Consider the following 26,488-nt stretch of genomic DNA (forward strand, 5'->3'; position numbering starts at 1 on the left):
GTGTGCTCATTCATCGGCCCATCCACTTCGCCCTATCGCGCGCATCGTCTTGCTTCCGTGTGGTGTGTGTGACAGCTGAACGAACGCTGTTAACATTAATAGCTCAACTGGTTAGTACAGACAAGTAACTTAACGTTACAATGTGGCGGCATATTGTGGGTTGCGGTGAGATCCCTGGTCTCAATGAAATCGGCTCAGTTGGACAAGTTGAAGCTGCTGTTCCGCAACGTTCACGCAATTGGGAAGAAAGGCAGACCATTCACCGACTATTTGTGGATGTGTGAGTAAGTATTAGACAAACTAACATGTATTATGTAACGTGTATTATTAAACTAATATTACGGTGTCTGTTAGCTAGCCATATTCATTTAACATTAAGAAGCATTGGGCTCCAGACTAACACAGTCCCGCAAATATTCAGCACCATGGACAGCTGCCACAGATCTCTCTCTCTCTCTCTCTCTCTCTCTCTCTCTCTCTCTCTCTCTCTCTCTCTCTCTCTCTCTCTCTCTCTCTCTCTCTCTCTCTCTCTCTCTCTCTCTCTCTCTCTCTCTCTCTCTCTCTCTCTCTCTCTCTCTCTCTCTCTCATTCATCACGGTGGTGAAAAAAGTTAGCCTGGAGACTATTTTAATAATCACATTATTACCATTGTTGGGTTATGATTGGCGTATAGTGTGCATGTAAACACACTCGGTGTTAACGTTATATGAAAAATACATAGCTATGTCATCATTTTTTTTTCTTCAGGGTAGATGAGCAGAATTAAGTTTGTACTTAATTGTCTGGGTGGGTGGGATGTTCGGGTAAGAACAGATGTTATTGGATTAGATGTTATTTTATCACATAAAAGTGTCTTTCAAGGATAAGTGAGCTCCTGCACTGATTATTATAGTTCAATATTTGATCACCAAAACCCCCCAAAAAGCATAAAATGGCCCCTCCCACCCAAAAAGGGCCCCCAAAAATAGCACAGGCCCAGTGCCCTTTTCAGCCTTTGAGCATCTGTCACTCTAAAGTCCTGTGCACGTCCCTGTACAACATCATACGTTGATCAGATGGATTGCAATGAAAGAAATGGACAATCAAGCTGGAATTAACGTTAGATTCCTCTTACCTCTGGCCGATGATACTGGAGGAAAAATATTCCAATAATTTGATTGCCATCTGCTAGATCGTATGTCCATTTGGCCGACACCATAAACTCCAAAAGCATAATGATTCTTGCGTCTCGAAGGCGATTCAATGCACTCGACTGTTCATCTGGATTCACGTTACAAGAAAACTGCGCCGGGACGACATTCACCGATGCACAGAGTCATACTTCCTGTAGAAAGTAAGTGCAACATCGGCCGAAATCCACCAGGCGGCGGTATCGGGCCGTTGCAATCGCAGACAGAGTGTCAGAGTTTCCCAGAGCCTTGGTGGATGAATTATGAATGGAAATAGCGAATAAAAGAAATAGCGATCACAATAACGAGTTTAATTTGTTGGCGTTATTCGATTGGCGGGCAATAACGTGCGTGCGTGAGTGAGTGAGTGAGTGAGTGAGTGAGTGAGTGAGTGAGTGAGTGAGTGAGTGAGTGAGTGAGTGAGTGAGTGAGTGAGTGAGTGAGTGAGTGAGTGAGTGAGTGAGAGAGAGAGAGTGAGATAGACGTTGCCAGTCAGTGTTAGAGTGGATTAGATCCATACATGTTGAATTGTGGGAGGGGCCTTTTAATAAGAACCAGCCCCACTCTTTACTGGGAGAGCAGTGGTCCGTGAAACGACATGATGGCCTTAAGTAACATGCAGGTGTGTACACACACACACACACACACACAACACAAAGGCTACTGTGACCTGCAACATGCTTTCCTTATGTACCTCCCCTCCCCCATTCTGCTATGACACCCGCATTTCCCCCTAGGGGATCAATAAAGGAATATCTTATCTTATCTTTTCTTATTGTAAATGTTCTTAACTTATTCATATGTAAATGTTATTGCTTATCTCTCGAGGTCACATACACTCACAAGGTCACACATACGCATACATACATACATACACACATACATACATACATACATACATACATACATACATACATACATACATACATACATACATACATACATACATACATACATACATACATACATACATATATATACATACATACATACATACATACATACATGCATGCATGCATATGTACATACATACATACATACATACATACATACATACATAATGTACATACATACATACATACATACATACATACATACATGCATACATGCATGCATACATACATACATACATACATACATACATACATACATACATACATACATACATACATACATACATACATACATACATACATACATACATACATACATACATACACTAGTGATGTTAAGATTCACTGATTCGCATCGGTGCACCGGCATAAACGTTCAAGATGCGAGTGCACCGGTGGAATAAGTGCGCATCGGCTACAATTCAGGTTGAACTCGCGATGCATCTGTTGTTAGTGTCTTTGCATCGGTAAAACCCGATTCGTTCATATAATTTCCTCTCATCCACTTCTGTCACCACTCAGCAGCAGAGACTACCTTTGCTTCGCTACTACAGAAGGTGAGAGCCGCGTCACAGTTGTCAACAAACAGTGGAAGTCGAGGAGGAGACATGACCAACTGGCTAACGTTAGTAGCCGCTGGCTAACATTAGCCACTGTTAGCCGTTCAGCTAACGCTAAACTATCTAACTAACTAACTAACGTGACTCTGCAACACCAGTACCATTAGTGAGGAAATGGGGGGGGGGGGGTATATTAACGACGCTTGACAACAGGTTCAAAGATAACTTCACATTAGATAGCTTCCCACCCTCCAGAACATTTACAACAAGCGGTGCAGGGGGAAGGCTAAGAGAATTATTAAGGACTCGAGCCACCCGAACAACTGCCTCTTTGAACTGCTGCGGTCAGGCAAGCGATACCGGAGTCTTAAGGCGAGCACAGAAAGACTCAGAAGAAGCTTCTATCCCCAGGCCATCAGGCTGCTAAACGAACAATAAACAATATGCAACAACCATCAAATGCACACAGCACACACACCCACACGCACACACTCACTTAAACAAACAACACACTGCAGCACCCACTCTCCACACTTTAGATCACACAAACACACTTTATATTTATTGATAAAGGATTTGCACTACAACTCGTACACCTACTGTAAATTGTACCTAAATTGCACCTCATCCCATTTCTGCCTTGCACTATATAGTATTGTATATTAGTACACTGCATAGTATTGTGTATTGTATATTATATGGTAACTCAGTTACGTCTATTCTGCATCGAACATTGTACATATGTCTATACTGAACACTGTGACCTAATTTTTTTACTTCTAATTTACATATTATACTATGTTATTTTATTTCATACTTATCTTATCTTGTCTTGAACAGTCTCTGGAGCGTAACAGTAAGAAGCATTTTGTATAAAAGTATTCTGTACTTCTGTATGACAACTATTAAAGAAACTTGAAACTTGAACTTGAAACATGTATTGGCAATTCGTTTCTTTATATCGCTTCATCCAGGTTCCAACTGTGTTGACAAAATGCCATCATGGTGTGGTGAGCTACGGAACATCAGAACGCTCAAACTCAAACGCGCGCTCTCTCTCTCGCTCTCTCTCGCTCTCTCTCTCTCTCTCTCTCTCTCTCTCTCTCTACGTTCAATGATTAAAAGTGGCCAAACGTTACTGTGACATCCTCCGAGCACGACGCAATTAACACAAGTAGATTTCTTTGTCCAATCTCCATCCAAAACCGTAAAATCTGTACAACATACAAATGCATACAAATGATACCATTAACATTGAAAGGCCATTAAAACCGTGGTTAGAACATCAACTGTCACATATACCAAATCATCATCCATAACAATCAATACCTTATTGGCTGCGTGCCAGTATAAGAGAACATCGATGCGTTATGGTGTTATGTCTTTTATCCTTATCTTGGTAGATTGTCTTGTTAGGTTGTCTTGGTTGATTGTCTTTTACTTGTTGATTGACAGGAAAGTCAATAATCCGCCCACAGTCATGTCGCAACTCAAGAGAAGGAAGGCGGAAACACGTCACCGGATACCAAGTGGACCAAGTCTCGTGAGACTAAAATAATTGCACAAACAAATAGAAATCGTGCGCCACTCATATATCTTATATAAACCCAAAAGAAATACAATGAAATACAATCTTGTGTATTATTATTAATATGCAAAAAATAAGCATATAAAATTGTAAACGAATATAACTATATTAACCAACTGTTAACCATAGCTGCAGTTACAATTACAATATAAATACTAACTGGATAGTTGATGACAAACATTTAATTTCATTATCTGAAATATTATAAAATCATTAAGTCTGCTATAAGCCATTATCCCTTTGTGTGTGATTATTATTGTCTCACAGTAGTGTGTATATATACATTGTGTGTGTGTGTTTTTAGCTACAGTGGATGGAAAACACAGTACTGTGCAAAAGTCTTAGGCACCCAAGAGTTTTTATATAAATTGTCTTACAGTAGATTATTTTATTTTTAATAATAATATAAGCTGCATATAAGGAATACAACCAAATCCTCTGTCATACCATACAATTGTATCATTATTTTGCATCGTGTTGAATCGCATCGTATCGCCCCGAATCGCATTATGTTGAATCGAATCGTATCGTATCGTATCTCAACAGGGGTGAATCGCATCGCCCGGTGCTTTAAATGTATCGTTAATGTATCGTATCGTTGGCACCGTATCGAGATGCGCATCGCATCGGCCTCAGTGATGGAGATGCACATCCCTAACACACACACATACAGTATAAGGAATGTTCTCAGTCCCTCCAGGCATTTGTGATTATATTATGAAAACACTTTTTGCAAAATTAACAGTTCACTGCAAATAATATTCCAAGGGCCTTTAATTTTTTTACCCGGAGCTCGGATAGGAGTAGGTCTGAGGCGGCCAGAAGATGCAGAGCGTAGGGGTCTTGAGGGTGTGTAGTTAGAGACCGTTGACCGGAGGTAGGCGGGAGCGGTTCCCTTTGCCGCACGGTATGCTAGGTCGAGGGCCTTGAAGCGGATTTGTGCAGCAATGGGGAGCCAGTGCAGGTCCCTAAGAAGTGGGGTGACATGGGCCGACTTCGGTAGGTTTGAGATCAGGCGGGCCGCTGCGTTCTGAATGAGTTGAAGAGGCTTGGTGGCAGTGGCCGGGAGGCCAGCGAGCAGTGCGTTGCAGTAGTCGAGGCGGGAGATGACTGTTGATTGGACGAGGAGTTGGGTGGCTTCTTTTGTCAGGAAGGGGCGGATCCTTCTGACGTTGCTCAGGAGGAATCGGCAGGTTCTGGTTGTCGCTGCGATGTGAGCAGAGAAGTTCAACTGGTCGTCGAGGACAACACCAAGGTTCTTGGCGGTCGGGGACGCGGTCACAGCTGCATTCTCGACTGTGATGGAAAGGTCGGTCAGGGGGGAGGATTTGGCCGGCAGGTGAAGCAATTCTGTTTTGCTTAGGTTCAGTTTGAGGTGGTTGGTCGTCATCCAGGCAGAGATGTCGGACAGACAGGCCGAGATCCGCTCAGAGACGTGGATATCTGAGGGGGGGAAGGAGAGGAAGAGTTGAGTATCATCGGCATAACAATGATATGAGAAACCATGAGACGTGATAATGTTACCCAGTGATTTAGTGTAGAGGGAGAAGAGAAGGGGTCCTAGGACCGAGCCCTGGGGGACACCCGTCCGCAGGGGGCGGGTGGCAGACAGGGTCCCTCTCCATGACACTTGGTAGGAGCGGTCATTGAGGTATGATGACAGCCATGTCAGCGCAGAGCCAGCCACTCCCATTCCTGCGAGGGCCGCGAAGAGGATCTGATGGTTGACTGTGTCGAAGGCTGCTGATAGATCTAGGAGAATCAGGTCAGAGGAGAGGCCTTTCACTTTTGCTAAGTGAAGTGCCTCTGTGACCGCAATCAGGGCCGTTTCTGTGGAGTGGCCAGTCCGGAAGCCAGACTGATTAGGGTCTAGGAGGTCATTCTGTAAGAGATAAGCAGTAAGTTGGTTGGATACAGCACGTTCAAGTGTTTTAGAAAGGAAGGAGAGAAGAGAGACAGGACGGTAGTTGCCTATGACGGTGGGATTCAGGGTTGGTTTTTTTATGAGCGGCGTGACTCTGGCTTGTTTTAGGGAGGTGGGGACCACCCCCGAGTTGAGTGAGGAGTTGATGGTTGCAGTTAGGAATGGGAGGATGTCTGGTGCTATGGTCTGGAGGAGTGGGGAGGGTAGCCGGTCCAGCTGGCATGTAGTCGGACGGTCCGACGTTACCAGTGTCAGGGTCTCGGCTTCTGTGATGGGAGAGAAAGATGACAGAGTGAAGGATGAGGTTCTCAATTCAGTATTTGGAATGGGTGGGGGTTGGGAGAAGGAGCTGCGGATGTTCTCCACTTTTTCCTCAAAGAAGATCGCGAAGTCTTCGGCAGAGAAAGATGAGGGAGGAGGGGGTGGGGGGGGAGTGAGGAGGAAGGACATGGTAGCATGCAGTTTGCGAAGATTCTTGGCAGAGGCCTCGATCCTATGGTGAAAGAAAGAAGCTTTGGCATTAGTAATGGTTATGGAGAATGTTAACAAGAGGTTGTGATATGTGTCGATGTCAGCAGTGAGGCGTGACTTTCTATACTTCCTCTCAGCCGCTCTCAGGACCTGTCTTTGTTCTCTCACTGCATCCGTCAGCCATGGACTGGGTGGGGAACGGCGGGCAGGTTTCTCAACGAGGGGACAGAGCTTACTATAGATCCATCCTCACCTTGATTAGTCCAGTGAGTCCAGTAAGGTTTGTGCAGGACAGGCAGCACGGCAGAATGAGTCTAGCCAATCAGTCACACTAGGCTGGTGATCAGTCATTGGGCCGCAAGACTGATCTATTGAACTGGCCGGGCGTGAGGCACCACAGATACACCTGGTTACACAATCATTTTAAAATCGAACCCTAACTAACCTTACTGCCACGCACTTGTCCTAATAAACTAACCTACACTGTAGCACTCAACACTGTTTGATGAACATTGTTACTCAGCTGATAGAGTTGTGCCCTTCCTGATGACCTGTCGTACAGAACTTGTAAGTCGCTTTGGATAAAAGCGTTCAGCTAAATGACAAAATGTAAATGTAATGTAAATGTTGTGTTTGCATGTTTTGATACAGTAACCAGGAGCACCTTTTTATATTGAGATGTGTTTGTATGAGAGTAAGAGAAGGCCCTGTAACCTGCTGCCGTTTGGCAGAATATGTAAAGTTATTTAATAGTCAGTGTTTTATTATGAACATGCAATTGAATCTTCCATTTAAACAAAAAAACTTACAAAATTTTTTGTGTATGGTGTTCTTTCGAAAGAGAGACAAAACGAAATCGGCCAAAATTGGAATAGGCAGATCCAATTTTGACTTGCAAAAAAAAAGGGGGGGCAAAATTGGAATCGGCCAAGAAAATTGCTCTAACTTTCACAAATCCAAATGGCAGCTTTAGATCAATGACCAGTTTGATTAACAAGCTGATCATCCGACAAACAGCCCTTTGACTCCCAGCTCTCATCAATCATCAAGCTAAAGGCCTCAGCGGGAGATTAAGACGGAAAACAATGCAAATTGCCCAGCCGTCACTCTCCACACACACACACACACACACACACACACACACACACACACACACACACACACACACACACACACACACACACACACACACACACGCATACACATACACATACACATACACACATACACACTGACACACATATGCACACACACACGAACACACACACACACCCTTCCTGTTGTGTAATTGGTCATGGATTGTGTTAATTGACGGAGTTGTCTTGTGGTTTAGTGTTCATTCGTTTTTGTATCGTTGTTATATCTGCCCTAAGTCAACAAAAACATAATTAAAAAAATATATATATACTGTATATATATACTACTGTTCAAAAGTTTGGGGCCACCCAGACAATTTCGTGTTTTCCATGAAAACTCACACTTTTATTTATCAAATGAGTAGAATAGAAAATATAGTCAAGACATTTACAAGGTTAGAAATAATGATTTTTATTTTAAATAATAATGTTGTCCTTCAAACTTTGCTTTCGTTAAAGAATGCTCCCTTTGCAGCAATTGCAGAATTGCAGACCTTTGGCATTCTAGCTGTTAATTTGTTGAGGGAATCTGAAGAAATGTAGTCTCGCGAGAGGTGCAGAAATGGGATTTGACGTCAGAGGAGACGCTCCGGTCAGTGTTTCACTACACAGACTGGAATGTGTTCCGCGACACAGATAACATTAATGTCTACACGGAAACAGTGCTGGACTATGTTTGTACTAGGGTGAAAGAAACAATCCCCACTACCAAAATGAAAGTTTACCCAAATCAAAAACCCTGGGTAGACAAATCCGTCCGTGAAGCTCTGAGAGAGCGCACCAAAGCATACAACGACGGCCTAGTGGCAGGCAACATGAATGACCACAAGGTGGCGCGATACAACGTAAGGAGGACAGTGTCAGAGGCCAAACGGCGCTACAGGGATAAAATTGAACTCCAGTTTGAACAAGCTGACTCTAGAGCTATGTGGCAGGGGCTCAAAACGATGACAGACTACAAAGGCGCCTCCCTCAAACTGAACAGTGACATCTCCTTAGCAAATGACCTCAATACCTTCTATGCGAGGTTTGATGCTGGTAATAACAACACCAGCTCACAAGCCTCGGCAATGGGGGGGGGGGGGGTCGGCTGCTGATGGAGGCGCAGTGTTCAGGGTAACAGAGCATGAGGTGAGGCGGACCTTTAAAAAAGTGAATATCAGGAAGGCAGCAGGTCCGGACGGCATCCCCGGCCGCGTCCTAAAAGTCTGTGCCGACCAACTGGCCCCAGTATTCACTGACATATTTAACCTGTCCTTAGAACAGGCTGTCATCCCCACCTGCCTGAAGAAGTCCACTATTATCCCTGTACCCAAAAAATCCAAGCCTGCTTGCCTCAACGACTACCGCCCTGTAGCTCTCACCTCCATAGCCATGAAGTGCTTTGAGAAGCTAGTAAAGGGCTACATCTGCTCCTCCCTCCCCATCAACATGGACCCCCTGCAATTTGCATACCGCCCCAACAGGTCCACGGAGGACGCCATAGCCCATGTGCTGCACACAGCAGCATCACACCTGGACAAGAGGCAGGGGAACTATGTGAGAATGCTATTCATCGACTACAGCTCGGCATTCAATACCATAGTCCCCTCCATACTCATAGCCAAGCTCAGGGACCTGGGCTTGGGCTATGACCTCTGCCAGTGGGTCTTGGACTTCCTGACTGGCAGACCCCAGGTGGTGAGAGCAGGCAACTGCACCTCCTCATCCATCACCCTCAACATAGGGGCCCCCCAGGGCTGTGTTCTGAGTCCCCTCCTCTACTCCCTGTACACACACGACTGTGTGGCTCAGCGGAGTAGCAATACAATCATCAAATTTGCTGACGACACAGTGGTGGTGGGCCTGATCTCTGCCAACGACGAGAGGGCCTACCTGGAAGAGGTCAAGGTCCTGGCGGGATGGTGCCAGGAAAACAGCCTCTCCCTGAACGTCAGCAAAACAAAGGAGATGATTGTGGACTTCAGGAGGTCGGGGGTCAAGGACTACAGCCCCCTCAGCATCGACGGGGCACCGGTTGAGAGAGTCAACAGCTTTAAGTACCTCGGAGCCTACATATCCGAGGACTTGACATGGACCACACACATTGACAGTGTTGTGAAGAAGGCACGACAACGCCTCTACTTCCTCAGGCGCCTAAGGAAGTTCCAAGTCAGCCAGAAGATCCTTAAGAACTTCTACTCATGTACAATAGAGAGCATCTTGACCGGCAACATCACCTCCTGGTTTGGGAATAGCACTGCACAAGACCGAAGCAGACTACAAAGAGTGACACGTTCAGCCGAACGCACAATTGGAGGGGGGCTCCCCACCCTCCAGAACATTTACTACAAGCGTTGCAAGGGCAAGGCTAAGAGAATCATTAAAGACTCCAGTCACCCGAACAACTGCCTCTTTGAACTGCTGCGGTCAGGCAAGCGATACCGGAGTCTCAAGGCGAGCACAGAAAGACTCAGAAGAAGCTTCTATCCCCAGGCCATCAGGCTGCTAAACGAACAATGAATGAACACTACACAACAACAACCACCAAACGCACATAGCACACACATCCACACGCACACACTCACTTTAAACAAACACACTGTAGCACCCACTCCACACACTTTATAGCACACACCCACTTTAAACAAACACACTGTAGCACCCACTCCCCACACTTTATATTTATGGATGAAGGATTGCACTACAACTCGTACACCTTACTGTAAATTGTACCTAAAATTGTACCTCATCCCATTTCTGCTTTGCACTAGATAGTACTGTACATTAGTACACTGCATAGTATTGTGTATTGTATATTATATGGTAACTCAGAACATTGTACATATATCTATACCGAACACTGTGACCTCATTTTTCTTCTTCTAAATTCATGCTATATTATGTTATTATGTTATTTGATACTATCTTGTCTAGCACAGTCTCTGGAGCGTAACAGTAAGAAGCATTTTGTATGAAAGTATTCTGTACTTCTGTATGACAACTATTAAAGAACTTGAACTTGAACCCACGCGTCCTGAAGCCCCGCCCACAAGTTGGATTGGCTTGAAGTGCCTTCTTGCGCACCATACGGTCAAGCTGCTCCCACAACAGCTCAATGGGGTTGAGATCTGGTGACTGTGCTGGCCACTCCATTACAGACAGAATACCAGCTGTCTGCTTCTTCCCTAAATAGTTCTTGCATCATGTGGAGGTGTGCTTTGGGGTCATTGTCCTGTTGTCGGAGGACATTGGTTCCAATCAAGCGCTGTCCACAGGGTATGGCATGGCGTTGCAAAATTTAGTGATAGCCTTCCTTATTCAAAATCCCTTTTATCTTGTACAAATCTCCCACTTTACCATCACCAAAGCAGCCGCAGACCATCACATTACCTCCGCCATGCTTGACAGATGGCGTCAGGCCCTGTTCCAGCATCTTTTCACTTGTTCTGCGTCTCACAAATGTCCTTCAGTGTGATCCAAACACCTCAAACTTCGATTCGTCTGTCCATAACACTTCTTTTTCCAATCTTCCTCTGTCCAATATCTGTCTTTTTTTTGCCCATATTAATCTTTTCCTTTTATTGGCCAGTCTCAGATATGGCTTTTTCTTTGCCACTCTGCCTAGAAGGCCAGCGTCTCAGAGTCGCCTCTTCACTGTAGACGTTGGCACTGGCGTTTTGCGGGTATCGTTTAATGAAGCTGCCAGAGGCGTCTATTTCTAACTAGATGATGATGATGATGAAGACTTTATTTCAGACTCAAGGTCCATATTACTAGAGTTGTTCCGATACCGATACGGGTATCGGAAATGCCGCCGATACTGCCTAAAATGCTGGTATCGGTATCGGCGAGTACACTTAAATTCTAGCCTCCGATCCCATGATGTAATTTATCTCCTGCCGAGTCCTGCGGAGAGTGAGGATTATAAAATGAACATGTTTTAAAGTGTGATGCTGTGTCATTTTAACAGCAGATACACTTTCTTAAATTCCATTGTCCCCGACAGTGCGGTGTGACGGGGAGCTCGGACGGGAATCGGGATGTGTTTGGCTGGTGTTATGATAGCATTAGCTGGAAAGATAGCTAGTTGGAACAACATCCGCTTTTAACGTTACATCAAATCAGATGATCGCCTGTCCTTTCTCCAGGACCTAACACTGTCCGTGACCGTCTATCAACAATAATGCACCCACGGTGAATTGTATTTAAGTTAAGTAGCTACGGACTAGCGTTAGCTGACTATTACTAACGTTATCTTAATGGGAATGCGGGAAGACGAGCTAGGTCAGTTAGCTTAGCTTGATAACGTTACCGTGTCTAAAGTTGGTGCTATTCACATAATCCAGCAATAATGGCTGCAGACCTGCAAGCAAAGTACAGCAAGTGCCAAAGGATAAGAGTCTGAGGCGGAGTTTCAAAAGAGAATGTTGAATATTTATTTTGCATCAAAAATCACAACATGAACGTTCTATCTGCCACTAGCTTACAGACTGAATAGGGTATATCTGCAGAGCCACTGAGTAGCGAGTGCAACACCGTTTAATGTCCGTGTGGATCATTGGAGTAGGGTATATCTGCAGTGCTGCAGCACATACTCATTGATTAATGATACTAATACAAATCTATACAATCACCTGTTGTTGAATAAATACTATACGTTCTAGTTATTACTAAAAAACAGTATAACAGTATCTGAAAAAAAAAATAAAAAACGGATAATTTATATATATTTTTTTTTTATTTTTTTTTTATGCACTGGTATCGGATAAATATCGGTATCGGCCGATACCCAAAGCTTAGGTATCGGAATCGGATCGGAAAGGGAAAAATGGTATCGGAACATCTCTACATATTACACACATATACAAAACAACACCAAGAATACAATAACAAAAGAACAAGGCCAACAACATAGATTAAAAATTAGAGCTGGGCCGTTAACAGCGTTAACGTGCTGCGTTAACGCTATACTAGTATCGCGCGATAATATAATTAACGCATTAATCTAAAAAAAAAAAAAATTGATTTTTGATTTGATTCAAGCCATGTCACATAGTTCAAGTTTGAAATGATTCTTTCTGTTTTGCTCCTGAGAGTGTGCTAGATACTGTACTGTACTGTACTAGTAATATTATTTATTTGTGTTAACTTCTTTTTTTTTTTTTTTTTTTTTTTTTTTTTCCCCTCCATTTTCCTTCGATTTTCTCCCATCCCAATGTTAGTCGTATGCCAATTCCCAGTCCCTTCCTGGTCGCTGCGCACTTACCCCCCACAGTCAGATCATCTGGGAGAGTGGAGGCTACCACGTGCTTCCTCCGACACACGTCCAGCCAATCACCGCTTCTTTTCACCTGGCAGCGCGGATTCTCATCGAGAGGGCGTAGCGTGTGGGAGGACCACACTATCCCCCTCGAGTCCTATCCGCGCTTAGCAGGCGCCCCGACCGAACTGTAGGAGTCGCTGTTTACAACGACCCGGACCCACCCCGCCAGCTTCTCCCACCCTCTAATACAGCCAATTGTATTAGTGCAGACGGCCAGCCAAGCTGGTGACAACCCGGGAGCTGTGAGCTGGATTCGAACAGGCGAATCCAGCTCACAGCTCCGGGGCTGGTGACGAACGCAATCTCCGCTCGGCCACCTAACCGCCCTCTATTTGTGTTAACTTCTGAATAAAACAACTTATTAAACACAAGTACATCTTATTGAACATTATTTTGATATTTCATTACCAATTATCATAGCAAAACAGCTTTTTCAAACAGTCTGTAATGCATTCTGGAAACGGGAGATGGGCTCATGGTGTAATGGGCCACCTGGCCTGAGAAACATAAGGAGGAAAGAAAAAGTAAGGACTTACTTCTGGTCATTATTTGGGTAGAACACACATATTTTGAATGCCTTCGGCATTTTTTTTTTTTTTTTTTTTGAGTCATTTTAATCTAGATTAATCTAGATTAAATCCAGGATTGCAGATAGATTAATCTAGATTAAAAAAATTAATCTATGCCCACCTCTATTAAAAATACATTAAAATACATAAAGGCATCGGTTTCATGTACATTAACTGTGAGAGAGTTATGTACAGAATACAGTCTATATAGGAACATTAACTGTGAGAGAGTTATGTACAGAATACAGTCTATATAGGAACATTAACTGTGAGAGAGTTATGTACAGAATACAGTCTATATAGGAACATTAACTGTGAGAGTTATGTACAGAATACAGTCTATATAGGAACATTAACTGAGAGGGTTATGTACAGAATACAGTCTATATAGGAACATTAACTGTGAGAGAGTTATGTACAGAATACAGTCTATATAGGAACATTAACTGTGAGAGAGTTATGTACAGAATACAGTCTATATAGGAACATTAACTGTGAGAGAGTTATGTACAGAATATACAGTCGACACAGAGATAGAAGAGCTGCAGTCACAACAAGGTGTCAGGTCCGGTGATGTTCACTTCAGCTGTTAATGAGGCCCACAGAGTGTGCAGGGTATAAATACTAGGCGTGTGCGCGCGCGTGTGTGTGTGTGTGTGTGTGTGTGTGTGCGTGCGTGCGTGCGTGCGTGTGTGTGTGTGTGTTGTGAGGTGTTTATTCTAGAGGTTGGCTGTACCTTTGACCACAGCCTGCAGGAAGCCTTTTTAACCCAGTTTCTCAAGCTCAAGCTGAACATCTCACAACTAGGCTACAGGTGTCAACTTTTAGTTTTCATTTATTTTCGGCCGCCTGGGTCATGTTCACAAGCTGTGGTCAGGGGGGGGCCTTCAGACGGCCCACATCTCCAAGAGAAAGGCTAAACAGTTAGCAAGGTGCTGTTGCTCCATATCTGCTATTATTGGTAGCAGGCTCTATTTGGAGACACCGGCGTTGCTTTTTGTACCCATAGAGTAGATAATAGTCTTACGGCAATGCTATTGTATCTGTTAACCCACATTTGAAACATCATCTGTGTCAATATTGTATGTGTACGATGGGTGCCGCACAGTCACAAACGTAATTGAATGACTCCCAATGAGCTAATTGCACTGTTAGTGTTTATGTCCTTAAAGGAACACGCCAACATTTGGGGAAAGTAGCTTACCGTCTTCTCCAGAGAGAGACAAGAAGATAGATACCAGTTTCCTCTCTGTGTGCGTTCATTAGAAAGCTATCTGGCTGCATACTAGCCTAGCTTAGCACAATGAATGGAAGCGGACATGGCCGGTTAGCCTAGACATTGTCCAACTAACATCTCTCATTGTACTAAGCTAGGCTAACGTGCAGCCAGATAGCTTTCTACTGAACGCGCACAGAGAGGAGACTGGTATCCATCTTCTTGTCTCTCTCTCTGGAGAAGACGGTAAGCTAATTTCCCCAAATGTTGGCGTGTTCCTTTAATGTACTTTGTATTTATGTGGACATAAATAAAGCATTTTAAAATGTTGATGTGTCACCAGGCGCCGTGGGGAAGCCTCTTCCTGGCATGGAGGTCCGCATCGTCCTGCCCAACGCCACCACCATCGCGGAGGGCAGCCACACGGAGACCCAGGTACAGCAGGATATACAGTTTAGAGGGCAGCCAGCCACACAGAGACCCAGGCACGTGCACACATAGAGCCCAAAGGGTGCTCGAGCACCTGCCCTTTTGTGCCTCATAAAAAAGTGCCCTTTTTATGGCAATTTTTTTTTGTATTATTAAAAAAAGAATTAAGTCAGTGATAAAAGTGTCTTTCAAGGATAAGTGAACTCCTGCACTGATTACTATAGTTCAATATTTGATCACCAAAACCCCCCAAAAAGCATAAAAAGGGGGGCCCCCCACCCAACAAAGGCCCCCCTTTGCACGTGCACAGGCCCAGTGCCCTTTTCAGCCTTTGAGCACCTGCCCCTCTAAAGTCCTGTGCACGTCCCTGCAGAGACCCAGGTACAGGATATACAGTCTAGAGCAGTGTTTCTCAACTGGTGGGTCGCGACCCAAAAGTGGGTCGCAGGGTCATTTTGATTGGGTCGCGGATGTGTGTAAAAAAAAAACATTTTTTTTTTTTTTTTTTTTATATAATTCTTTTCTTTTGCTACCTATCTTTGTGGAAGTGGCTTAAGACAAAGCAGAGGAACAGATTGGACATTGAGCATTACCTCAGAGTTGCTTTGTCTACCATCACCCCAGACTTTGAGACTCTTGTCAGGAGAAAACAACATCCCCAGTTATCCCATTAGTTCCCTGGGATGTTAAGCTAAGAAGTCTGCTAAGAAGGATATTATTTATTATTATTATTATTATTATTATTATTATTATTATTATTATTATTATTATTATTATTATTATTATTATTATTATTATTATTATTATTATTATTTTATTTCATTTCATTGTGTTTTAGCCCTAGTTGCACTTTTGTTGCAACCCCAGTTATCCCATTAGTTCCCCCAAACTTAGGTCTGTTATGTTAAGCTAAGAAATCTGCTAAGAAGCATATATTATTTATTATAATTTTATTTCATTGGGTTTTTAGCCCTAGTTGCACTTTTGTTGCACTTTGAGTTTATTTCATGTTTTTAACAATGCATGAAAGATTGTGTATTACTGCAAAAAGAAATAAAAAATCATAGTGGTTAAGAAATTTGGGTCGCGACTTAATGACTAAGGAAAATGTTGGGTCCCAAGGCTAGACCAGTTGAGAACCACTGATCTAGAGGTCAGTCAGTCAGTCACACAGAGACCCAGGATATACAGTCTAGAGCAGTGGTTCTCAAACTACGGGTCGCGACCCAAATTGGGATCGCGGGTAGGTGACAGTGGGCATTGGAAAGAAAAAGAAAAGTATTAACCCTGCCACACGACAGAAGGTTAACCCTTTGCTATCACACAACCGACATCCGCGGAGCTAATGATGCTAATGATGGAGCATCGCCGTCGGTTGTGTGATAGTAAAGGGCTAACCTTTCTGTATTGTCACGGTGAAAGGGTTAAAAAGGGCTGTCGTGTGGCAGTGAAAGGGTTAAAAAGAAAAAAAATATTATTTTTAATGTTCTGGCAACATATTTAATGTTCTGGCAACGTCTGTATGAAAAGTGCTATACAAATAAAGTTGTTATTATTATTATTATTATTATTATTATTATTATTATTATTATTATTATTATTATTATTATTATTATTATTATTATTATTATTATTATTATTATGGCTAAATATGCCTCGTTTTATAAATGTGTATTGATAACATAGTGCTGTAATTATTATTATTTTTTTTTTTTTATCTTTTCCCCCCTCCTTTTTCTGGGAGAGTGGAGGCTATCACGTGCTTCCTCCGACACACGTCCAGCCAATCAACCGCTTCTTTTCACCTGGCAGCGCGGACTCTCATTGAGAGGGTGTAACGTGTGGAAGGATCACACTACCCCCCTTAGATCCTATCCGCGCTGAGCAGGCGCCCCGACCAAACTGTAGGAGTCGCTGTTTACAACGACCCGGACCCACCCCACCAGCTTCTCCCACCCTCTAATACTGCCAATTGTATTAGTGTGAACGGCACAGACAGGCAGACAGACAGACAGACAGACAGACAGACAGACAGACAGACAGACAGACAGACAGACATGTCTGTGTTAATGGTAAATAAATGGTGCATTTATATAACAGCTTTTATCCAAAGCGCTTTACAATTTGTTCCTCACATTTTACCCGTTCACTCACACGTTCACACACCGACGGTGGAGGCAAACAATGCAAGGTGCCGACCTGCTCATCGGGAGCAGTTAGGAGTTAAGTGTCTTGCTCAAGGACACTTCGACACGAGAGGAGCGGGAATCGAACCGGGAACCTCCGGATTACCAGATTGAGTGTGTTATGGTCAGCTGGTGCGGTGCAGGTGTGTTTCAGTCTCCATCCAGAGAACACCTGAGTCTCTGTGTGTGTGACTGCCCTCTAGAGGCCCGGGGGTCTCAAACTGTCTGTCTCTCTGTCTGTCTCTCTGTCTGTCTCTCTGTCTGTCTCTCTGTCTGTCTGCCTGTCTGTCTGCCTGCCTGTCTGCCTGCCTGTCTGTCTGCCTGTATGTCTGTCTGCCTGCCTGTCTGTCTCTCTGTCTGCCTGTCTGTCTGTCTGTGTCTGTCTGTCTGCTGCCTGCCTGTCTGTCTGTCTGTCCTGCCTGCCTGCTGCTGTCTGTCTGTCTGCCTGTCTGTATGTCTGCCTGCCTGCCTGTCTGTCTGCCTGTCTGCCTGCCTGCCTGCCTGTCTGTCTGTCTTGCTGTCTGTCTGTCGCCTGCCTGCCTTCCTGCCTGTCTGCCTGCCTGTCTGTCTGTCTGTCTGCCTGCCTGCCTGCCTGCCTGTCTGTCTGTCTGTCTGCCTGCCTGCCTTCCTGCCTGTCTGCCTGCCTGTCTGTCTGTCTGTCTGCCTGCCTGTCTGTCTGTCTGTCTGTCTGTCTGTAGGTGCGTCCCGGGCTGGAGGGTAAGGAGGGGGAGTTACTGGTTCGAGGCCCCTCTGTCTTCAAGGAGTACTGGAACAGACCCCAGGAGACCAGCGAGGCTTTCACTGCAGACGGCTGGTTCAAGACAGGTGACTCTCTCTCTCTCTCTCCCTGTCTCTCTCTCCCTGTCTCTCTCTCTCCCTCTCTCCCCTCTCTCTTTCTCTCTCTGTCCCTGTCTCTCTCTCTCTCCTGTCTTTCTCTCTCTCTCTCTCCCGTCTCTCTCTCTCTCTCTCTCCTCTCTCTCTCTCTCTCTCTTCTCTCTCTCTCTCTCTCTCTCTCTCTCTCTCTCTCTCTCTCTCTCTCTCTCTTTCAACATTTCAACAGCCAGTGTGTGTGTGTGTGTGTGTGTTAGGCTTGGGCGGTATCATTTCCTTCATACCGTCATAACTTGCTGACATAATACCCCGGTATGGGTATTATGACGGTATGACTTTCATTTTCATCAGCGGGGGGAGGGGGGGGAGAACGATAGCCAGTTAGCCAGCACCAGCCAGGTACTAACGTTAGCTCCCAGAACGATAGCCAGTTAGCCAGCACCAGCCAGGTACTAACGCCAGCTCCCAGAACGATAGCCACGTAACCCTCTGCTGGCGCGTGCTGTGCACTACAATCAACTCTGTGTCAGTGTAATAGCAGTCTGTGACGTCACGGTATTGAGAATGATACCGGCGGGATTTCGAAATATCCTGGTATACCGTAATACCGTGGTGTGTGTGTGTGTGTGTGTGTGTGTGTGTGTGTGTGTGTGTGTGTGTGTGTGTGTGGTGTGTGTGTGTGTGTGTGTGTGTGTGTGTGTGTGTGTGTGTGTGTGTGTGTGTGTGTGTGTGTGTGTGTGTGTGTGTGTGTGTGTGTGTGTGTGTGTGTGTGTGTGTGTGTGTGTGTGTTGGGGAACTATGATCGAGTGATAAATGGACTATGTGTGTATTTGGAGCTTCAGGGCATTTTCCTCCTTAAGTGGTCGTGCCGCTCGGGGCCTTGGTGGAGGAGTGGAGCCACGCTTTTTTTGTGTGTCAGTGTGTGTGTATGTGTGCGTGCGTGGGTATAGGTGTTTATGTGGTGTGTGTGTGTGCGTGTGTATATAGGTATTTATGTGGGTGTGTGTGTGCGTGTGTATATATGTATGTGTGTGTGTGTGTGCATGTGTATATAGCATGTGTATATAGGTGTGCGTGTGTGTGTGTGTGTGTGCATGTGTATATAGGTGTGTGTGTGTGTGTGTGCGTGTGTGTGTGTGTGTGTGTGTGTGCATGTGTATATAGGTATTTATGTGGGTGTGCGTGTGTATATAGTGTGTGTGTGTGTGTGTGTTGTGTGTGTGTGTGTGTGTGTGTGTGTGTGTGTGTGTGTGTGTGTGTGTGTGTGTGTGTGTGTGTGTGTGTGTGTGTGTGTGTGTGTGTGTGTGTGTGTGTGTGTGTGTGTGTGTGTGCGTGCGTGCGTGCGTGCGAGTGCGTGTGTATAGGTGTGTGCGTGTGTGTAGGTGTTTATGTGGGTGTGTGATATGGTATGGTAGCGGAGAGAGGAGCTGTCATGAGGCTGCCTCCCTATAGCAGCACTTCTCTCTGCCCCCCAAGGAGCCACGCTGTACTATAGAGCCACTGGGAGGGGGAGGGAGGGGGGATGGGGGGGAGGGATGGGGGGGGGAGGGAGAGAGGGAGGGGGAGAGAGGGAGAGAGGGAGGGAGGGAGGGAGGGAGGGGGCGATGTGGTTTTGACTTGTCATGCAGGCGAAGGGGGTATAAGGGGCTGGGGGGGGGGGTGCAGGGGGTTAGAGGAGAGTGGTCCATGTCACTGGGGGAGGAGGGAGAGGGGACTAGGAGGAGGGTGGGGGGGTAGATGGAGAGAGAGAGAGAGAGAGAGAGAGAGAGAGAGAGAGAGAGAGAGAGAGAGAGAGAGAGAGAGAGGAGAGAGAGAGGGCAAGGCAGCGGCAGGAGAGAGAGAGCGTGATGGAGGGATGCAGGGGGAGAGGCAGAGAGAGAGAGAGGGAGAGAGAGAGAGAGAGAGAGAGAGAGAGAGAGAGAGAGAGAGAGAGAGAGAGAGAGAGAGAGAGTGTGTTTAATTGGCTTTGCAGGCTGGAAGGACAGAGTTCCGGAATCACAGCATGCTGCTGTCACACTCCATTACAGCTACTGGCCACATAATGAGAGCCTGTGCAATCAGGTCCCCACAGACCAGGCCCCAAGCCACGGCCAGGCTCTCTCTCTCTCTCTCTCTCTCTCTCTCTCTCTCTCTCTCTCTCTCTCTCTCTCTCTCTCTCTCTCTCTCTCTCTCTGTCTCTCTCTCTCTCTCTCCCTCTCTCTCTGTCTCTCTCTCTCTCTCCCTCTCCCTCTCTCTCTGTCTCTCTCTCTCTCACACACACACACAACACACACTGTGGACCTCCTCCACCTGCCTGCCCTGCCTGTGTTAACAAACACACAAACACACTCTATCTCTCACTCCACCATGGGGGGGGGGGGGGGGGGGGCCTAATAAGACCTGACCCCTATCTCTTGCGTATGGGGGGTCATCAATATCTAGGGATCTGTCCTACATACCATTGTTGTTCTTTCATATTTGAAGTCACTGGTAAATTAGTGTTTTAGACAGTTTTGTGATATAGAAATGCCTTTCTTCCACTTAGACCAGCTTCTATGCATCATGTGCCATCCAGTGGTTTGTGCCACAGAGTCCTTAGTTGCCATGGTAACCACTCACTGCGTGATTTCCAGCCTTTGGCAGATTTTGTGATTAATTATAATTCACATTTCACCTTAACACTTTGGGTGCCATGGGTTAAATTCATTATATACCATAGGTTGCCGGCTCTATTTGTCTATGGAGAAGTACCCCTTCTTTGCATGGCTATAACTTTTTAAATTATATTGCTACATTGCCATTATTAGGGCCCATTCAAAGTCCTATATGTATTGTTCATTGTGTAGCAACGTTAAACTTTTTCATTCACATATTCATAGTAAAGTATGGTCTAATGCAGGGGTGGCCAACCAGTCAGAGACTAAGAGCCACAAAAATGACTGTGGTACCACAAAGAGCCACACCATATACCAGCGTTTCTCAACCTTTTTTTTCAGTCACGGCACCCTTCATGTGTTTATAGGTCTCACCCTCTGGCCTCTGAAGTTGCTAATGTCTTTTTTATTTGGGCCTCACAGGGTTAAAAGTACCCTGTGAGACCCACGGTTGCAAAATTACAAAATCACTTTTAGCCATTTAAAAAATAATGTTTATTTAAAAATGTTAAAGGGGAACTATTTTACTATTTCTTTCACTATTTGGGCACTTTACACAATTCCTGTGAGTCTATGGAACACCTAGGTTTTTTTCAAAAAAAAAATGCATTGTTTTGTATTTCTAATCAAGTACTAAAAACCGCATTTTTCTACCTCAAGATCTTAAGCCGTTTTGAGGCTGGGCGCCAACCACTGTGTGGCCTGGTGCCCACTTTGCCAACCTAGGATGGCTTAGAGTAGACGACAGAGTACAGCAACTTGCAATGGGCCTGGTCTACAAGATACACTATACGACCGGGGTGCCCATGTACATGTCAAAATACTTCCCAAAGGTCAGTGAATACCACAACCACTACACCAGAGGAAGCTCAACAAATCATGTTAAACCCAGATTCGGCTCAAACAAGGGACTAAACACGTTTCGCAATTATGCCACAACAATGTGGAACGCCCTACCCAAAGCTGTAAAGGAATGTGAATCCCTGCCCACATTCAAAACCGCCCTTAAAGAGCACCTACGGGAGGCTGCAATTCGAAACTGGCCACCATAAATGCCCAAAACCCCCACCACCTCCTAATAGACAGTCTCCTCCCCACCGCATGTATATATTCCCTCCCCGCCGTATGTATATTTCCCTCCCACCCACCCACCCCCTCCTAATGTACAGTCCCCTCCCCATCATATGTATATACTCTGTCAGGATCTAGGGGTAACAGTACTGTATATTTGAATACCGCCTATGTCACAAATGTATCAGTACTAAATACCTATATGTCCCTATGCCATAAATGTCATGTATGTTGTGTATGTCATAAATGTCTATATGAATTGAAAATGGGGGACCCTGATGGAAACAAGACAAACGTCTTTCTCAGGTCTGCATCCCCTTAACAATTGTATGTATTGAGCCGTACTGTATTGTACCCATTCTGCAATCTGTTAAATAAAGTTTTCATTCATTCATTCATTCAACTGCCACATCAACTGCCACATTATTATGCAGCTGAGAAATCTCTGACATCACAGATATGCACATTTTCAGATGACTCAGTTCAGTGAGGGTGAATATTGTGAGAGGAGAATTGGAAGAATGCGCCAATATGAGAATTAGAGACATATATCCTATTAATATAAGTCCACATAGCTAAGAAACAATGGTAAACACTGAAAAAGGCCATTTATAAGATAGTTCCCCTTTAAGCACATGTATAGTCAATTGGTCCTGTTGTTCAGCCTCACAATGCTATTTTATAGTAAATGTGTTTATATGTCCCACCCTCTGGCCTCTGAAGTTGCTAATTTCTTTTTAATTTGGGCCTCACAGGGTTAACCTCTTAAGCCCGAGATATACAGTAAAAGTGTATATTTTCAGCATTACGTTTGTTTACCAATTATTTTAACTGTTATTAGTGAAATATAAGATTATAGAAATCTCAGGGCATTGAGTCGGAAACCGGCGCATATTGACAGGAGGAAGTGGCACAGCCAAAAGTGAGTGTAGTCTTTTGAAGGAAGAGACTCAGGGCTTTCAAATTTCGAAAAACGACCCTACCCAGCTCACACCAGCCCCTGTCAATCATCTGACTTCTGGATTTACTTTTTAATTTCTCTTATTTTTTCGGATTATCTCCCACAAACCTGAACGTTATTGCCATAAAACAGAACGCAGTTAGTTTCTCTACCTTTCTGTGAACGTCTTGCAAAAAACGGTGTTGCAATATGATGAAAAATGGTGGAGAAATTTACATTATAAAAAAGATGGCAGAATTCAGTACTGTATCTATAAAACCTTCTGTTTAATCATCTTCCCTTTATTCATTTGCTTAGATTTTTCAGGTCTGGTCAATTTTAGCATGGTGTTATTCACAGTCAAAGATACATTTTTTTTTAAATAGAATTGATATTCTCCTTTGGTTCATTACAATTTACTCAAGCCTAGTAACAGACACACTTTCTGACACTGATCCATATATGTCCCTAGATTCAGATACCAAGAACATGCAAATGGACCATTTAAAAAAAATTTGTAAATGTTTATTCTACGTCCTTATGGAATGAGTGACACAAAGAAAAGGAAAAAAAAGGAAAAGGGTAAAAAAAAATTAAGAAAAATATATTTTTTTAATTTTTTTTAATTTTTTTTTTATGGATGGAAGAGCCGCACATTGACGGGCAAAGAGCCGCATGCGGCTCGCGAGCCGCGGGTTGGCCACCCTGGTCTAATGTATAAGTATGTTTTCATCTCTTTCTGCAGCTTTCTCCAGAACGTGATCTATAGCCCCAAATGCATTATATTGATGATGAAATACAGTTTGATGGCAATCGGGGCGATATAAAAAATTTCAATTGGACGTACTTCTAGAATGATCTACGTATGATCTGATGATGACCGGATGGGCGGGGGATCGTTATAATTCCGTGGGCAGCGTTATATCATTCATCTAGTGTGGGTCATATGTTCATCATAACAGTTTATATGGAATACGATCAAAAATAACACTGAATCTTACCGTATCCTCCTCGCACCGTTGGGCGATGAGCGTGGAACAGTCATTTACCTATTATGGTATGTAGAAATATCGGGTCCATTTCCAGCTTGTATAATAGTATATATGTCCAAATCATGTTGTTTATCGAGTTATTGGCAATCGATCGCTATGTATTGTGTCGAGATCGAGTCCCGTGAGCCAAACAGAGTGCCCGGAAGTAATATGGTCTACCAGCACAACCTCCATAGCACTTCCTGTTTGGCGATTGCGCCGATCGGCCACCAGATGGCGCTCCTGAACCGCCAGAGAGCTCAGTGGGTCCTCCTGGTGGATCTCAGGCCAGCGGAGGGGAAATATGAATCCGATCGCAGATTTTTGAAATATTGATATAAGGACGCTGTACAGCATCCTCCGGCAACTTGAGCATGGCCGGGAATGACGCTCTAAAGCGTTTTCCGGCAGTCAAAGTGTTAACATTCTTTTATTTTTTTGATCCACTTTTTCTCCTCTTTTTAAAATGTTCTCCCATCCCAATTACCCGCTGTGCCAATTCTCCCCTCCCCTGTCTTGAACGTTGCTCGCATATGCCCCCCACTGGCCGGTTGTAGGGAGGATAGAAGCCTTGCCATCACGTGTCCCCTCCGGTACACGAGGAGGCAGCCTGTCACATCTTATCACCTGCCAGCGCGGACTCTCATTGGCGAGGTGTAACGTGTGGGAGGCTCACATTACCCCCCCCGCCATTTCCTGTCTCTGCTGTGCAGGCATCCCCCAACCGACCTGTAGAAGTCGCTGTCCACAACGTCCAGATTACCACCCATCGACTTCCACCCGCTACCTCTCCAATCACATACTACTCATACATACATAGAGTCAGTAGTCCCTGCCTGCTTCAAGATGTCTACCATCATCCCTGTACCGAAGAAACCCTCCCCAACATGTCCAAATGATTACAGACCGGTGGCACTCACCTCTGTGGTCATGAAATGTTTCGAGAGGCTGGTCAAGGACCACATTTGTGCCTCTCTCCCCAGTGATATGGACCCTATGCAATTTGCATACAGGACAAACAGGTCCACTGATGACGCGGTCTCCCAGGTACTGCACAGCACTCTCTACCACCTTGACCGTCAGAAGGGGGGCTATGTGAGACTGTTGTTCATTGACTACAGCTCAGCGTTCAACACCATAGTCCCCACCAGACTGGTGGACAAGCTGATCGAGCTAGGCCTGAGCTCCGCCCTGAGCGCCTGGGTACTGGACTTTCTGAGTGAAAGACCCCAGGCGGTCAGGGTGGGGGGTCAGACCTCCAACACCATCACCCTGAGCATCGGGTCCCCCCAGGGCTGTGTTCTAAGCCCCCTGCTGTACTCACTCTACACACACGACTGTGTGGCCAAGTTCAGCTCCAACTCCATTGTGAAGTTCGCCGACGACACGGTGGTGGTGGGGCTGATCTCGGACAACGACGAGAAGGCCTACCGGGAGGAGGTTGAGGTACTGGAACGTTGGTGCCAGGACAACAGCCTGCTCCTGAACATTGGTAAAACCAAGGAGCTGATCGTGGATTATAGGAGAGGACAGCGGGAGACACACACACCACTGAGGATTAACGGGGCTACCGTGGACAGGGTGAGCAGCTTCAAGTACCTGGGGGTCCACATCTCAGAGGACCTGACATGGTCAACACACATAGGCACAGTAGTAAAGAAAGCGAAGCAGCGCCTCTACCACCTGAGACAGTTAAGGAAGTTCAGAGTATCGGGGAAGATACTCCAGTCCTTCTACTCAGGAGCTGTAGAGAGCATCTTGACCGGAAACATCACTGCCTGGTATGGGAACAGCACGGCACAGGACAAGAAGGCCCTACAGAGTGTGGTGCGCTCAGCCGAGCGTACCACGGGTATTGCGCTACCTCCCCTGCAGGCTCTATACAACAAGAGGTGCAGATCCAGAGCCTGCAGGATAATGAAAGACCCCCACCACCCCAATAACAGCCTGTTCCAGCTGCTGAGGTCAGGCAGACGCCTGCGAATTCTAGAGACTAAGACGGAGAGGCTTAGGCTAAGCTTCTTCCCCCAGGCCATCAGAGCCTTGAACAATGAACATTGAGAGACACAGAAACTGAACTATCCACACACAAGTACATACACGACACGCACGCTGAGCACGCTCACACACTAGCAGCCACTTTAACACTCATGCCGCACACACGCACACTTATGGCCAGAGGAAAGGCCACTTAAAGTAGTATAACATCAGGAACAGTGTATTGCACTACTAAAGCTAACTAGCATGTCCTATATGCTCTGTAAATACTAATGTACAGATACCGAGATGGCACACCATGTACCTGTTTATTGCACTGTTTTATTGGATTCTATTAATATGTTGTACCACTGTATTTTTATTGGATTCTATTATATGTTGTACCACTGTATTGCACATCGTCGCGGGCAAGACCAGCCGCATTTCATTGTATACCTGTATGCCGTGACAATTAAAACTCTTGAATCTTGAATCTTGAATCTTTTAACTACCACAGTGATCCACCTCCTCATTATATAGACTGTCTCTGGTTAAACTA

General features: G+C 45.0%; 1 protein-coding gene across 1 annotated transcript in view; it reads left to right on the plus strand.

Annotated features, from left to right (window-relative positions):
* LOC311247899 (malonate--CoA ligase ACSF3, mitochondrial-like) overlaps nucleotides 1–26,488 on the plus strand; it is a gene marked incomplete at its 5' end in the record, with an annotated part of 103,362 nt that overhangs the window by 28,940 nt on the left and 47,934 nt on the right. The window contains 2 exon segments of the mRNA XM_084338884.1: nucleotides 15,175–15,266; nucleotides 18,145–18,271. Coding sequence (XP_084195010.1) covers nucleotides 15,175–15,266; nucleotides 18,145–18,271 — 219 coding nt within the window.

The sequence above is a fragment of the Notolepis coatsorum genome (assembly GCF_963971535.1).
Source record: "Notolepis coatsorum genome assembly, contig: SCAFFOLD_501, whole genome shotgun sequence".
Taxonomy (NCBI): Eukaryota; Metazoa; Chordata; class Actinopteri; order Aulopiformes; family Paralepididae; genus Notolepis; species Notolepis coatsorum.